This window comes from Aotus nancymaae, unplaced genomic scaffold, assembly GCF_030222135.1.
Source record: "Aotus nancymaae isolate 86718 unplaced genomic scaffold, 86718_ANA_hifiasm-v0.15.2.pri h1tg000008l, whole genome shotgun sequence".
Lineage (NCBI taxonomy): Eukaryota > Metazoa > Chordata > Mammalia > Primates > Aotidae > Aotus > Aotus nancymaae.
The window spans coordinates 57,570,493-57,587,347 of NW_026988419.1; the positions used below are offsets into that span (position 1 = coordinate 57,570,493).

Here is a 16,855-nt window from a genome sequence, read left to right on the forward strand (position 1 = left end):
TCACACATCCTCCGGTGGCCCTTTTGTTTTGTCTGCAGCAAATCAAGGAAAGCAAAGCACTACTTTCTCTGCACCTGAGCTAAGCAATCTCTGCTTAAAATAATTTATAATGGACAAAGTTGTTGGTTTTTTTGTAAACTATAAGGAAGAGAATCAGTATATAACACTATATACATGGCTGATGAAACTACTTATCAATTTATCATTGATTGATGGGAACAAAAGAAAACCCACACCAAAGAGGCAAGGCACATGCCACATAAGGGGCTCCTTCATTTTCATCTGCTCTATAGAGCTAAGATTTACGGGCAAGAGCCGTATCGTTTTACTTCAGTTTACTACCTGGCTCCAACCATGGTTTATAAGCATTATGAAGAAGAAACATACTCAGCTCCAGCTTTCATTAATTTGGGCACATAAGAAAGCACAGGAATGGTCTGAATCAGAGTTTTGAGGGGCAGGTTTAACTATAATTCACACTAAACCATGGAAACATGGGGAACAATTCGAATTGTAGATAGCTCTGGTGCTTATATATAATTTAATGTGGTGGGAGGAGGAAAAATAAGGCACACTCTGTCCCAAATCTGCTTTCTTTGTGCTGAAAACCAGCAGAATGTGATGAAAAGTAACATAGAATCTGAGCTGAGGAACCACATCTTGGCTAACTGCTTTTGGAAGCAAGGGATATGTAGCCAAAGGTCAGAGGGCTGTCCTGATGTCGGGTGTTAACATTTCATACCCTGCCAGATCTAATACCTTGGAAACATGTCTGCTGCCCAGATGGCAGAGCATGCTTAGATGGCAGGGGGGTCCCCCCACAGGAAACAAGGCAGAGTCACAGATAACAATAGGTCATTCAAGGCACAACCAGGCACACCGGCATCAGCAGCCCTCTTGACTGGAGCAGCATTGATGAAGCATCTAATTCCAAACATTCCTGTGTTAAGCACTACTCAAAGAGAGACACATCAGCCTATTCATCTTTGACCTTCTGTATCAGGCATTTCTACATTGCTTACCATGTGTCTGCCTCTGTACTAAGTGCATCACTAACCAACTGCTAACTAAACTACTAGCTAAATGAATCATCATCACCACCTCAGAGGTGGTTGCTATTATCCTTATTTTACAGAGAAGTAAATAGAAGCACACAGAGATTAAATCACTTTCCCTTCCCAAGATGAGTAAAGGACTCAGGATTCTGTGCCTATCACAAAGCTACCAGATGCCCTCTTGCTACACATGGATACTGTCAGTACTGAAGGAGGACAAGACTGGCTAAAGCATTGGATTTCTCGGCATCTCTCCTGCACAGCAAATAATCTCTGTGAGGTTGCCCGTTTGTATCATAATGTGGACAACTACTTAGGTTCTGTCTGATTGGTAATTTGACACTTATTCCTCAAGTTCATATTGTCATTAATCAGTTGATCAAGTTTATTGAGTATCTGCTAGGTGCTCAGATGATAATTCTAATAGTTACCACTTATTGGGAAGCCTCTACAGGGTGACTGACTCAGTCTCTATATGTAGTAGAGATACTATTATTACCTCCTCTTTACAGATCAAAAAAATAATGCTCAGAAAGGTTAGGTAACTTGCCCAGGGTTGTACAGCTAGGAGTGTCAAAGCTAGGATTGGAATCTATTGTCTGACAGAAGAATCTCTACTTCAATGAATGCGGTGGAGCAGGAAGTCCATGCAGAGAAGGGAGATAGGACAGGCTGGGAGGTAGGACCGCTGGAGTGGCTGCAACCTTTGTCCACCTGGCACTGGGGAGTCACACCAAGGCTGGGGACTCAGGAGGGACCTGGACAGACCTTTAGGGAGGAAACGTTAGGTGGTGGATGTGAGGATGGTTTGAAGAAGAGGGTGGAAGGAAGGAGACCCATTGGAGACATAAATTGATAAGAGCCTAAAACAAGGAAGTGAGAGTGGGAAGGGAAACACAGGGATGGAAGATTACAAAGGAAGAATTGAAGAAAACGAATGAGCAGTTGTATCTTATTTTTTAGATTAAGGCTCTTCAAGAAGTGAAATATGTTTTTGAGAGTAAGAGATCAGAGAGAGATTTCTTTCAACTGTTTTAGTCTGAGGTCCCCATAATTCTAGTTCAATTTACAGTAAACATACCTCTCCTCTCTATGGCAAAATTATTTCAGTAATAATCTTGTGACAGTCATTATCTTCTTGATTTGTTCTGTAGCTGTAAAACAATTTAAAATGAACACATTTTAATGTTAAAGATATATTCAAATTCAGTAAAAAGATTTTGTGTACAGACTAAAATTTGCAGTTGCCAAACAAAAATATGACACTTTGCAGTTTATACTTTGTTTCACTGTTTTAAATTTTAAACATGAATAAAACCCACGAATGATCACATTAAATGGCAGAATGGAAGTATCTCACATTATCTGTCTTCATCTTTACCATCACTGTGCTATCATTGTTTATTCTGAATATATTATAAAAAATATTTCATATTCCTGCTTTTTATTTCTTTAAAAGCAGGAATATGGCAAGGGTGGAAACACAAATGACACCCAGAGAGTTCGAGAGGTTCTGAACAGTTAGGAACTTACTATTGAAAGTGTGTAGCTGCATCCACCTATGTCAGGAGCCAGCCGTATGACTGGGCATTCTTAGAATTAACTTACATTACGTGTGCAAAGAAAGGATAAATAATAAACACATGCTAATGTGAAACTTTCATATCAATTATTTTTATCTTAACAGTAACCTCAGCAATTGTTTGGAATTTATACCAACAAAAGACATTCCTTAAGAGGTATATCTCATCATTGACTTTATTCAGAATTGCTGGCACATGGTGATAATAAAAAGCAGACCGACTTTTAGTTGGTTTTATTACTATTTTAAAATTCTCTACAGATGGTGCTCCTTCAGATCACCACCCTCAGTGCAAGGTGGCCAGAGTGTAACCATGAAATGGGGGAAGGAGGGCAGATGAGGGGAGAGGGAAGAACCTGGAGCTTCTCCATTTTATGTACTGCAATTCCAAATAAAATATTTCTTCCATATGGGGTTCCTTGTCAAAAAAGTCTGAAAACCTCTGTAGGAAAATATCTAGGTGGAGAAACTGAGAACTGGCATTTCAGGAAAAGAGCTCAGAAGAGAGTCTAAGCCCAAGAAAAGGTCTGGGAGTCATTTGAGAAGAGATAGTACTGAAGCTGTAAGGATGCTGAGGAAAAAGAGAAGAGAATAAAAAAAATGCACCCTTTGGGGACAGTTCTGTTTAGGGGATGGTAAGGGAAGAAGGGCTAGAAAAAGACTAAGAAGGAAAGAGTCAGAAAGAAAGGCAAATCCAGAAGTGTATGGCTTTACAGAATCCAAGGCTCAAGAGAGTTTTAAGAAAAGAGAGGCCAGCTCAATTAGGGGCTATAAAGAGATCAGGAAGCTGAAGAGAACAAAAGTTGTAGCATTTAATCCTTGGGAGGTGACTGTGATATTCAACAGGAGCAGAAATCACATATTACAGACTTAATTCCTCAGTAAGGAATGGGTAAATACTCTGGTATATCAGTATTTTGGAATACTGTGCAACAATAAAAGATGATGGGGTATAAACATGGAAAGAATTCCAAGGCATATAGTTGAGTGGAAAAACAGGTTCACATTGGTATGTAAATATACAATTAATGTTAAAATAGACAATCAAAATACATACTAAACAGTGTTTTTCCTAAGGGTACATGTGTATGTAAATACTTTGGAAATGGTCTGGAAAGTCACAATACACTAATAAAATATAGCTGTGCAACCTGTATCGGAATTGGGGATTGAGCTCAAAGGAGATTTGGGTGCTTATTAGCAATATTTTGATTTGTTACAGAAAAAATATATTCATATAATTACTCATGGAATTGAAAATTATACAAAAAGAAAGAAATTGCCTTGCAAGAAATTAGGAAGTGTGGAGTGAAGTGCGGGAGTGAAGGGAAGGAGAAAACTATGATGAGGCCTGGAGAAAAAGCAGCTTGTAGGGATGACTTTTTGACTGAGGAGGCAGAGTGTGTTTTTAGGTTTAGAAAGGTCATGATGAATAAAACGTATTTTGAAAATGGAAGCCAAAGGAGCATGATTGATAGAGCCAGGTTGGGGTAGGGGGTGGGGAGGTGGAGGGAATGGAATTAGGGCACCAGTGGAGGGGCTGGTCTTGAAGATGAAAGATGGAGAAGAAGGTCTATAAAGATCAAACAGAGGAATATTAAAGTACAGAGGAAAGAACTACAGTCCTCTGGGAAGAGAGCTGCAGGAAAGTGGCATGAGGACAGCTGCAGAGCATGGGGCAGGCAGTGGCCTGTGTTCAGAAGATGGTGGCAGAGGTTTTATATAGCTGATATGGCAAAACTATGTCAAGGTTCCCACTTGGGTTGATCCAGTAGTTGCCTGGTTGTGGAGCAGATCCAATGTGCCCTAACCCTGGCCTCAGAAGCTCTCCCAGCAAAACCTAGCAATGTTAGAACAGGAGTAAGACAACAGAAGGTCTGGGGTGTGTGAGGTGGAGATAGTGGAAGGGTGGGGTATGAGAGAAAGAGGAATGGTGCCTACTATCTGGAATGGCTGCAAGAGAGGTTAAAATGTGCCCCATAGTTGTTGCTGTCCTTTCTAGATAACTTGGAAGTCGTCCCAGGCAATGGCTAGAACAGACTTTTTATCTCCACCTCCAATATTGTTTTTATTGGTTTTCTAGCCATAAGGCCTATTGTCTCTAAAGAAAAGCAAAAGTTACTCCCCACTGCCTTTGTGCTGTGTAACTCTGATTTCTAGGGTGCAAAAAATCCTTTCTCCACCCAACTTGCACCCCCACTTCCCCAGAAAACAGAAGAAATCATGGCTTGCTAAAACTGAAGTGATTTGAACTTCATTTTCTAATTTTGATGGCAGATTTTTGGACAAGAGACAAAAATATAATAAATTATAAGATGAAAAGACATTCTCAATCATTTCTCTAGTTATTCAACTGATTTCTGAATGTTTTGAATGTAAGCAGGATTTGTTACTTTAAAAATCACTTCTATGTTCTTAGCACTGTCAGAAAAGCATGGCTAAATGTCCAAATAATGAAGAAACACATAAACAAGAACTTTTTCTTACCGAAATATATCACGATGGTTTTTGATGTTCCAATCATATTCTCCTTTACTGACAAGTTCAAAGAATTCAGTTCTCCTCCTGCAGGAAAATCAAATGAAGAAAGAAAAAAAAAACCTGGAATGAAATTTCCCAGTCTGTGGGGTGACATAAATACATTTATGGGAAAAACATAAGACCACCTGAACCAAGTAACTTAATATTTGAAATCACGAGGCTAACGTGCTATCAAAATAAATCACTTTCTAAAAAGTGTTGAGCTTCAAGGAAAAGTCACAATCATTTCTGAATGTATTTACAACAGAGGAGATTATAGAGCCATAAAACAGAAAACAATGTGGTGCTGCATTTAGGATTATGTGCTGTGAAGCCCTTGTGACACTTACCGAAAGTCAGAGAAGGAAGGCAAGGACAAATAAAAAGTGGGAACAATTCTAGAATGTTCTTTTATCATTCAACAAAGAATTGAGCTGCTCGATGATCCAAGATAAGATAAACTTCCTGGTAATAAATTCAAGATAAAAATGTTTTTCCAGGTTAGAAAATAACTATTTCACCATTTCAGTGCTTAAACGCATAGGCTATGAAATCTGAAAGTAACTGTGTTCAAACACTCGTTCAGTAACTCACTTGCTGTACAACTTTGGGAAGCTAAGTAAACCCTCTGAGTCTCCATTTCCTAATCTCTAACATGGGGATTTTGGTGGCTAACTCACAGTTACTGTGAGGGTTAAATGAATGACATGTGAAAAACACGTGTCTGAACATTTTAAGTGCTTGACACTGTAAACCAAAAATAAAATTCTAAGCCCCCAACCAAATCAATGAACTTCTCTTGGTCAAGGGCATTCCTAAGTTAACCTGAAACACTAGTTCAGGCCTTGATGGGAAGTGGGAGATGGACATGCCTCATTATTCCTTCCTCCCTTTTGGAATGCTGGTTCAGTTGACCAGCATTAACATTAAAACAGGGACCTTAAGACTGACAAAGCAGACTCTTTGTAGCAGTAAGATACCAACGTGACAGATAGCAAGCACTAACAGAAATAAAAGTGTTTTATCCCAAAATATATTTCTTTGACATATTTTGAAATGGCCTTGCAAAGCTGTCTCTTATGGAGAAAATCTACATTCTGTAGAGAATCCCCTTCCCTTTCCAGGTCTTCTTCCTAATCCAGGAGAGGATTAACTAAGAGCTTGGCACCTTTTTAAGTCTGATAAGAAATATTTACAACTTATTCTCTCTGAAGGCTGCTACCAGGAGGCTTCATCTGCGTAACAAAACTGTTGGTCTCCACAATCCCTTATCCTAATGCAGACACTCCTAGGTCTTTAGATAAACTCTTTAAACTAATTGCCAATCAGGAAATCTTTGAATCCCCCTATGACCTGGAGCCACTCCCCTCTTCAAGTTGCCCCACCTTTCCTGACTGAACCAATATACATCGTACATGTATTGATTGATGTCTTATGTCTCCCTAAAACATATAAAACCAAGCTGTAACCCAACCACCTTGAGCATATGTTCTCAGGACTTCCTGAGTCTATGTCATGGACATGTCCTTAACCTTGGCAAAATAAACTCTAAATTGATTGAGACCTGTCTAAGACACTTTTTGGTTTAACACATACACCCATGGATATCCATTTGGAGATGTATAGATATGGAAAAGACAAGAAAGGAATATTTTAAAGTTGTGAAACAGGGTGATATATTTCTGTTTTCAAAACTTTAATTAGATGATTTTCATTTTTAGTGAGAAAAGGAAAAAAAAGAGGACATCACCATTTTGATAAAAATCACTTCCCAAGTTTTCATCCTCTTGGCACTTGCTAATGAGAGAATATATAAAAGACCCTAACACACCATTTCCCAAAGTGCATCTCTCAAAATGCTAGTCTTGAGAGGTGCTCCATGTGAAGACATTCCTGGCCAAGTAGGTTTGAGAAATGCTGCCCTGAATATACCTCTCTTAGAGACACCATCCACATAAGCCTTTGAAGTCTCTGAGAAATATCAAGGTAGAAAAACCTGTTTAACCTTATTTCACCACAAATTCCACATAGTACTGATGTTCCAAAAACTACACTTTGGAAAATACCACCATGACATGTAATTTATGGTAGAAATCAGACTAGGATCTTAGAAACTTAGTGCTGACCCTCTATACAGGGGGACAAAGGACAAGCGGTTGAGAACAACTGGCTCCTCTGTGTCTGGCCCAGGATGCTCATCACCAACTGACCAGCTGTGTGGATTTCTTGCCAATGTGTCAGACCAACTACTAAATTTACTTGAAAGAAGACAGGTCAGGAAGACAAATGTGTAGCTCACTTCTGTATTAGAGACACAAAGACAGGTCCTGGATCTATCCTTTCAAGATGATGCAGGTCAAGGCCATACTACATACAGCATGGAAGAATCTCCAAGGCAACCTTAGAGCAGCTGGTGAGATGGCATAGCCCAGTAACATAGAAGGGCCCAGGAACTCATTCTGCTTTAGGTGAGCAGATATATATATTTTTTTTCTTCACATAACTTTATTATCTTCTTCACTTGACCCACTCCCTTGTTCATGATCAATGGTCATGCCTTTTTCATATTACTGAGATAGCCAAGTAAAAATGGCTCCCCAGAGAATCTCCAACTGGTCTGCACACTGGAAGGATGGGTGTGCCCTCAGGAAATTTGTGCTGTTCACAGTGGGGAGGAGCCTGTCCCCTTCTGTTACTGTGTGGGAACCTGGGATTCAATTTGTGAGATGGGGGCTTGTTAACAGGAACCCCTCTCACTTTGCTGAGGAGCTTTTTCCTTTTTGCCAAATAAATTCCATAACCTCTCACCTGTGACAAGAAGCCAGTTTTTTTCTACAACATTACCATGACTGACTGTGATGCGAAATAGAAAGGGAAGTGGTGGATGGAAAGAGCCCAGGTTTGGACTCACACTGACCCGGGCTTAATGCTGACTGTCACTTATTAGTTGTATGATCTTGGGTGAGTGACTTCACATTGCTGAGCCTCACTTTCCAGCTTTGTAGTGAGAAATGGAGATAAGGTGTGCTGAACATTTGGCCCTGTTAGATACTCAATACCTGAAGCTACGGTTAATATGTAGATAATATTAATTCTTTTACTGCCAACAATAACACACAGTGGACTAATTGGACTAATGGAGATCTAGCAGTTTACCCAGTTTTCTCACTACACAGAAATTCATCTTTTTCAAGTTATTATGAAGTCCAACAAGTATTTATTGAACATCTACTCTGTACCAAGTCTTTATTAGGCTTTACAGTCACAAGACAATTGGGGGTTACTTTTAAATGTCTGTGAGTTTAGCCAGGGCAACCAACAAATAAACAGATAATTCCCTCTTTAAATGTAATATGAATGAGAATAATAATACTGGGACTAGAGTGAGGTAAGAGAGGCACTCACCTGGGGCATGAAATTGAAGTTACAATCTAGTCTGCAAGAATCTGACAGGGCTTTTCTTGAATAGATTTTATGTTGTTTTCTTACCTCAATCTCTCCAAATGGCAACTGTGAAGCCCTAGAAAAAATAGGATCTAGGGGAAACCAGTGTTTAAAGAGTTTGCTTGAGATAATCATTCTCATTCATTCGTCAATTCAACAAATATTTATTGAGCTTCTACTACATGTCAGACATTGTTGTAGGTATTGAGGCAGAAGTGAACAAAAGAGGGCCAAGCCTCTGTCTTCATGAAGCTTGCATTCTAGTGATTTCTTGTGATAACTCATAGAATTGAAATGGCCACCCAGGCACATATGATGACAAGGATGATGCCTGACAAGCTCTTTCAGAAAGTCTTTCAGAATCCTCTAGGATCCTCCCAACCAAGAGAAGTATGTTCTTCCGTGCTCCAAGGACACCCTGGATATACCTTAGCTGCTTGGGGCAGCTGTTATTTTAACATACTGTGTTTGTATCCCAGCTCTGCCACTCACCATCTGTGAAACCTTGAGCCAGGTACTCAACCCTTCTGAGCTTAATCACAGTAACTAATCCTTACTGATCACCTAATTTTGCCAGGCACTATGCTAAATGTTTAACATAAATCATTTCATTTCATCTTCCCACCAACCCTACAAGGTAGATCCCATTACTATAACTCTTTTACTAATAAGAAAACTGAAGCTGAGCAAAGTTAAGTAACCTACTCAAGGTTGGTCATGTGAGTAGTGTCAGAACCCAGCAAGTCTGCCAGGAACACAGTAAAGACCTAATGAATATCATCCTCATCAGGGCTGGAACTAGGGTGAAGCAAGTGAGGTGAGTAGTTCAAGTACAAGTTCAGATCTCGCCTTTATTTAGAATTTTGTTGTTGTGTTCATAATGGCTTTTTTGCATTTATTTTTATTTTGTTAAATATTGCATTAAAATATTTATCATGATAACTAAGTCTTTTGGCACCCACTTCAAACAAACTCTTTAAACACTGGTTTCCCCTAGATCCTAATTTTTCTAGGGGCTTCACAGTTGCCATTTGGAGAGATTGAGGTAAGAAAACAACACAGAATCTATTCAAGAAAAGCCCTGTCAGATTCTTGCAGACTAGATTCTAACTTGAACCAAATGGACAACGTAACAAGTTGTAGGAAGTAAGAACACCATTTGCATCACTAACTATTGTTATATCTGCCCATAGTATGTTCACTATAGGGAACATAACATCTTTGATATAGAGTTCCCTGGGTGCCTAACTTTTTGCAGAAAACAAATTCCTTTCCTTTTCTTTTTATTTTTGTTTTGGAGTTTTCCTCTTGTTGCCCAGGCTGGAGTGCAATGGCACCATCTTGGCTCACTGCAACCTCTCCTCCCGGGTTCAAGTGATTCTCCTGCCTCAGCCTCCTGAATAGCTGGGATCACAGGCATGCACCACCACAACTGGCTAATTTTGTATTTTTAGTAGAAATGAGGTTTCTTCATGTTGGTCAGGCTGGTCTTGAACTCCCAACCTCAGGTGATTTGCCTGCCTCGGCCTCCCAAAGTGCTGGTATTACAGGCATGAGCCACTGTGCCCAGCCCAAATTCCTTTCGTTAAAAAATGCAAATCTGTGATATGACAACCAACAGCATCATAAGAATAAATTCCCCAATGATAGAAATTTTAACAGCCGGAGTTGCTGGTGTGAGAATCTTAAATCAACAGAATCAAAATCAGTCATAGACTTCACATCACATTAGCAATGCTGGGATGAAAGGAAACATCCATTATCCCTAGGGGACGGTGAGAGGAGCCTTTTCATAGGGTACATCAAAATGTAACATACTAATTTGATTCTTCCTTCACAGACAAAAGGATGGCTACTTCGTGATTGATAGGTTCTATTTACTCTGTCATCCCAAGGTTTGGTTATGTTCTCAAGAGACAATAGGAATCTTTCTGGATAATAGGAATCATAAGGAACTGTATCAACTTGTACAATTTTGTCAAGAAAAACATGATAGGCCAGGTTTAGTCACGCCTGTAATTCTAGCACTTCGGGAGGCCAAGGTAGGAAGATTGCTTGATCCTTTAGTTTGAGACCAGCTTTAGCAACAAAGTGGGACTCCACCTCTACAAAAAATACAAAAATTAGCCACGTGTGGTGGCACATGCCTGTAGTCCCAGCTACTAGAGAGGCTGAAGTGGAAGGAGGATTGAGCCTGGGAAGTCAAGGCTACAGTGTGCTGTGATCACGCCACTGCCCTCCAGCCTGGGTGACAGAGTGAGACTCTGTCTCAAACAAAAAAAAAAAGAAAAGTCTAGTCACTGCTGGAACCATATACAACACATCTGGTAATGTATTTGGTCACATATTACATAGCCAAAGAGACACTTTAAAGTTTAAACCAAAGTATATTTAAAATTTTTTTTTTTGAGATGGAGTTTCACTCTTGTTGCCCAGGCTGGAGTGCAATGGTGTGGTCTTGGCTCACTGCAACCTCCGCCTCCCAGGTTCAAGTGATTCTCCTGCCTAAGCCTCCCAAGTAGCTGGGATTACAGGCACCCACCACCATGCCCAGATAATTTTTTGTATTTTTAGTAGAGACAGGGTTTCACTATGTTGGCCAGGCTGGTCTCAAACTCCTGACTTCAGGCAGTCCACTCACCTCAGCATCCCAAAGTGCTAGAATTACAGGTATGAGCCACCGCGCCCAGCCACATTTAAATTTTTTTTGAAGTTCCTGAAAATAATCCTTCTTGAAAGTTCAGGTGATGGAGTTAATCATTTTTACAAGGCTACAAAAAGGATTTTGAAGTGATGATATGCCAAGATCATGTAATAAATTTATTGTGCATGTTTAATAAATTTAAAAGGTATAAAAATTATACAACAGACATACATAGAGTTTCCATCTACCTCTGTGCCTAGAAATAAAGCTCTGCCAGTCCTGTTGAGGCCATGTATACCTTCCAACTGTTACTTCTGTCTTCCCCACACCCATCATACAATGACCATTTTCTAAATTTTGTGTAAAGCATCATCACATATATCCTTATAATTTTACTATGTAAATTCTATATAATATTGCTCTACATGTTTTAAAACTTTATACAAATAATGTCATCATGGTGTATGTATTATCTGGCAACTTGCCTTTTCCATTCAATGCTTGTGAGAGTCACCCACGTTGTTATATACAGTTCTAGGCCATTCCTTCACACTGATGTATGCTATTTCCATCTATTATTACACCACCGCTTATTTACCCATTTCCTGATGATGAAAATTTATATTATTTCCAATACTTCTTGCTGTTTCATACAATGTAGCTATGAACTGTCTTGTACATGTTCCCTTGTGAATTTGTGTGAGTTCTCTCTCTCTCTCTGTGTATGCATATGTACATGTATATATAAAATTGCTGGGTCATAGAATGACTTCTTTTCTATGTTTGAGTTTTCATTATATATACTGGTAGGGTTGTATGGAACATTTGAGAAAAATCTCTCATTTTATTGGTGAGGAAATTCAAGGTGAAGGAAGGTGAAGTGACTTGCCCAGGGTGCCAGGGCAGTTACAGGAAGATATAGGTAGATTACAAGCCCCCAGCCTCTTGGTGCTGCCCTCTGAAATCATCTTTGTAAACTATGTGTAGCATAAACCTTTGGGGCCAGATAGCTTTTCATGTTGTGAATGTGTGAACAGCAGTGGCCAGCAGCCCTCACTCGATGTAATGGCATCACAGGCTGCTATATCAAGACAATACCAAGAATCAAGGCAGACATAGACAGGGGTCTTTCCATCATCAATAAGGGAGTGCTCCAAAGAAGAGCTGCAGGTGGCTTGGGCCAGGTCAGTGGTTCACAGTTCCAGGTGATGTATTTCTGACCTTCTTCCTAGTAATAATCATTATAAAGCAACAATGTGAAATTCACTGTGCTTTTGGAACAAGTTTGCCCATACAGCTGTTCTGTTAGCATCTAAATGTATATGTGTATATAGATTAAACAGGGTAAACAGCATGAACATATGTGAAACTGTTAGAAACGGGCATTTTTAGAAGTGTGAGGCTGCTAAAAAGAATATTTGAAAATCCACAAAATTATACAACACCCTCTGGATCCAGACTTCTTTGTCATGAGGAACTGTATCATTAACTTCTCACGCAGATCATGGGGAGCCTTGGTTTTCAAGGACAATGGCAAGTACCTCAGCTAGTGAAAAGCAACTCACTGGAAAATCTCATTTATAATCAGATATGTTTTTATTAGGCTTTTATCCTGCTCTCCTGACATATGTTCCACTCAGAAAAATAGCACTATTTAAAAAAGCATCATTTGAACAGAACTGCTAAAATTACCTTCAAAAATCATTCTAAAGATTGGTTACCAGTCACCCAACACTACATTGAAATCTTTCTGGTTTGTAATTTATCTTCAAGGCATCTTTTATTTGTAAAATGAGAAATCACCATTTCTGCTTACATTTTAATCATGAATTTTTTGTTGCAAATTTATGCATCTATACATGTACTTATGTATACATAGTCTTTATCTATTCATCTAACTCCTTTGAATCTACTAAAAGTCCATAAACATTAGGAAGGTTTTACTGCTGAGGTGGCAAATCATCATTGTAACTCTCCTCAGCTTCAACTCCAGGGTTGTCAGGCAGGGGCTGCTGGGTGCGCGGATGTGTGGATGGGGTGGGTGCGTGCTTTTGATTGTCTTACAGCTTGCTCAACAGGCAAATCATACATCTGCAATTAATTGTTAAATGCAGATTCTAGAGAGACTTCTGGACTTTTTTGCATAAAACCACTGGAGAGGACTAGAAAATTAATACACAGATGTTAACTCCTGTTGTTATGACTAAAGAAAAAAAAAGTGTTCTATTTAATTTTGAAGTGAATTTTCTCCCTGCTTTAGACTAGCACTGATAATATAAGGGCCTGCCAAGAACCTGAGTGAAATGACCTGTTTGATGCTTGCTGTTGTTGATGACATGAATAAACTGGCAAAAATGCAGGAAATAGAAAGGTAAGAATTGCTCTAGATGTTGAAAATGGCAGATTAGAGACCACGAGGCCCTGGTAGTCAGTTCAGTCAAACCACAATAACCAGGCAAAGAAGCCGTGGAAGCTGTGGCTAGATGGGGCGCACTCCAGCTGCTCCTGCATTCACTTCACCATAGCCCTTCACTGCTGGGTGTTGCTGCCCTCTCTCTTCCCCGCTGGGCTCTGAGTCCCTGAAGGTAAGAATCATGTCTTATCTCTTGTGTATTCCCAGTAACTAGCACAGTGCCTGGTACAAAGAAACCATTAAGAGTGCTAGTTGGATACATTTCTCATTTTTTAGTGAGTTCTGATTTCATGTGGATGGGAATATGGGATGAGTATATGGAAAAATGCTTTGAAATATGTCAAGAAATACCAAAATACTTCCTCCATCAACCTACTACAGAGGCTGCTATCCTAATATTATAATAATATATAATTTCAATGAGTTAAGTCATCAGGCTCTGTTAAAATATAATAATGTTTGGGAGAGAGTAATGGCTTAAGTTCTATCAGTCATTAACACCTTATTATTCATCAGTTTACTTTCTAATATGGGGTTGGTGGACTGTAGGCAACTGGAAGTTGAGAACACTGAACATAGTCAGCTTTTAATAAATTAGCTGGGTATGGTGGCACATGTCTGTAGTCCCAGCTACTTGGGAGGTTGAGACAGGAGAATCGCTTGAACCTGGGAGGTAGAGGTTGCAGTGAGCTGAGATCATGCCACTGCACTCCAACCTGGCGACAGAGTGACTCCATCACAAAAAAAGAAAAATCTACTTGTAACTGCTGCTAATTGGACTGCATATTCAGGGAAACTTGAATCCATGCTCCTGGGTTGCAGTCCTCAATTTTGGCCCAAATAAACTCTCTACTTATATTAATTTTACCACAGCTTATTTCTTTTAGGTTGACATTAGTAATAGTACCTATTTTAATAGGACTGCTTTCACTGTTGAATGGCATAATGTGTATATAAAGGTCCTATGTAAGCACTCAAAAAATATTATTTGCTGTTTTTATTACTAATAGTGGAAGGTGCATAGGTCATCTTTGTTGATTTACATGCAGATAAATAGTACAGGGCATTTGTACCATCTCTTTGAAGTTATAACATTTGTAGTTTTAGATCTGTCGGCCCACTCCAACAAGCATCATCTTTTATGGTGCATATTTTATTAAGTTTTCTGGCTGAGTGATTCCTTTTTTTTATAAGAAACTTTACATTGTCAAAGCTCTTTCGTAAGGTTAATCTCTTTTAACTGCCACAGGATCCTAGGAGATTAGAATGGGCGATATGCCTATACCCACGTTGCTGACAAGGAAACTGAAGCAAAGAGAGATCTGACTCTTAAAGTTGGTGAAATTGCTACTTAATTATCAAAGCCTTATTCACTGCAGGGACTCAGAAATAGGCACAGAAATCAATTTCAGAAAATCACTCAGCAGTAACTGGAAAACGTCTTCATTGAGTTAGAAAATCAGAATGAATCATTAACCCCCAGGCTCAGGTTGTGAAACTTAGAAGTTCACATTAAGGATTTTGTTCTTGTATTTTAATCTTGTGAATTCTGCTTTCATATGCCATTTGAATAGCACAGAATCCCAAGGACACACAAGGTCTTTAGAAATTAAAGTCATAAACTTTTGTGGATGTTTTGAGAGCCTTTCCACATTTCCATGAATCTTATATGTTTTTTCCTGTTGGAGCATGGCAAGAAATTCTTGCCCTAGGAATGAGTCAGAAACCTGTCTCCAAAAGGCAGGGCTCTATCCCACCCAGCCTGGCCCTCTCCTAGAGGGACAGTGAGATTCCTATTTGGTTTATTTAACTGTATCATGACTTTTGAGTTGAGTAGTCAGGGTAGAACCAACAATAATCCAGACTTCCAGAAACGAGTTGTACGGGGGGACCTTTACATCCTCTTGGTCCACCTAGCCCTCTCCTGCCATTGCTGCTACATGCAGTGCTTTGGTGGTCAGGCGGATCACATAATTTCTGCCCTGGCACTGCTCTGACTTCATGTGTGGGACCAAAAATGGTATGGCTGCAGGAATGCCCAGCCATCAGGCACACACAACCTGGAAGTACATGAGAGTTAACACCCCACAGAGCGACCTTTGGCTAATGAGGATGGTGGGTGGTAGACAATTTTGAAGTGCAATATATGAGACTTCTCAGACGGTCCCTGCAGGATCAAGCCTGGCTGACCATAGCAGAGAACAACAAAGAAATGTGTCCTTCCTTTCATTGGCTTCCCTCCTTCCCCATTTTACTGTCCCAGATCCTCACTCTTATTCTTGGTATTATTTCCAAAACAAAACTACCTGAATGCAAGCCCTTAGCTCCAACTTTGCTTTGGGAGAGGACACAGGGGCCCCAAGCTGGTGTTTAAACTGATTATAGAACACCTGGAAAGGTTAACATTGTCACATAATATATCCCCAATTAAAATTACAATTATTTCTTGATTCTTCCATTAGAGAGGGAACAATGGTGATTGAAGAAAAAGCCCTGAAAGAGGAGGTGTGGGTTTCAGTTTTGCCAATAATGAGTTACGTGACCTAAGCTACACTGTTTAACCATTTGGACCTCAGTGCCTGATCAGCAAAATAAAAGAGATGAATTGGATTGCAACATTTCTAAGATCCCTTCCAATCCCACAATTGCACATCTATTAAATAAAAACATCTAGGTGACAGTTTGCAGTAGCTGCTTTCCCCCTCATTATAACCCTAGGGATTGTTCTGGCTAAAAATAACGGCAATATTTTAATGCAACTTTAGACAGGCAAGTGAACCAGTCCTCTGAAGGTCTAGATTAGAGAGTGGGCAGCTATTCAGAACCTCAAAAAACAATAACGCTGACGAAAAGAGAACAAGCTAGCTTCTTTGGGAGTCAGCAAACATTAGCAGGGGCTGCAGCATTAAGATAAGAACAGAGTAATGAGAAAACGAGTTGCAACCAACTTCCTTGACTGCATGCCAGTGGTCACTCAGTGATTTGTCAAATCCCTAACAGGGCTTGATAAATGGACTCTGAGTGTTGAGATTTTTTTGCTCTCTCTTTAGAAGTTACTTGGACACATAGTTTGGAAAATACTTCTACTTCGAGAAAAATAACACAAGATCCTGCAAGTGTCAGGGACAGGCAATAAAACATTAAAAGGATACAGGCTTTCCATAAATCCCATATCAAGGAGCATTAATCAAGAAAAA

At 39.6% G+C, this 16,855-nt stretch overlaps 1 protein-coding gene across 1 annotated transcript in view; it reads right to left on the reverse strand.

Moving 5' to 3' along the window:
• Nucleotides 1-16,855, reverse strand: part of PDE11A (phosphodiesterase 11A) — a 270,311-nt gene that overhangs the window by 46,328 nt on the left and 207,128 nt on the right. The window contains 1 exon segment of the mRNA XM_064373343.1: nucleotides 5,125-5,202. Coding sequence (XP_064229413.1) covers nucleotides 5,125-5,202 — 78 coding nt within the window.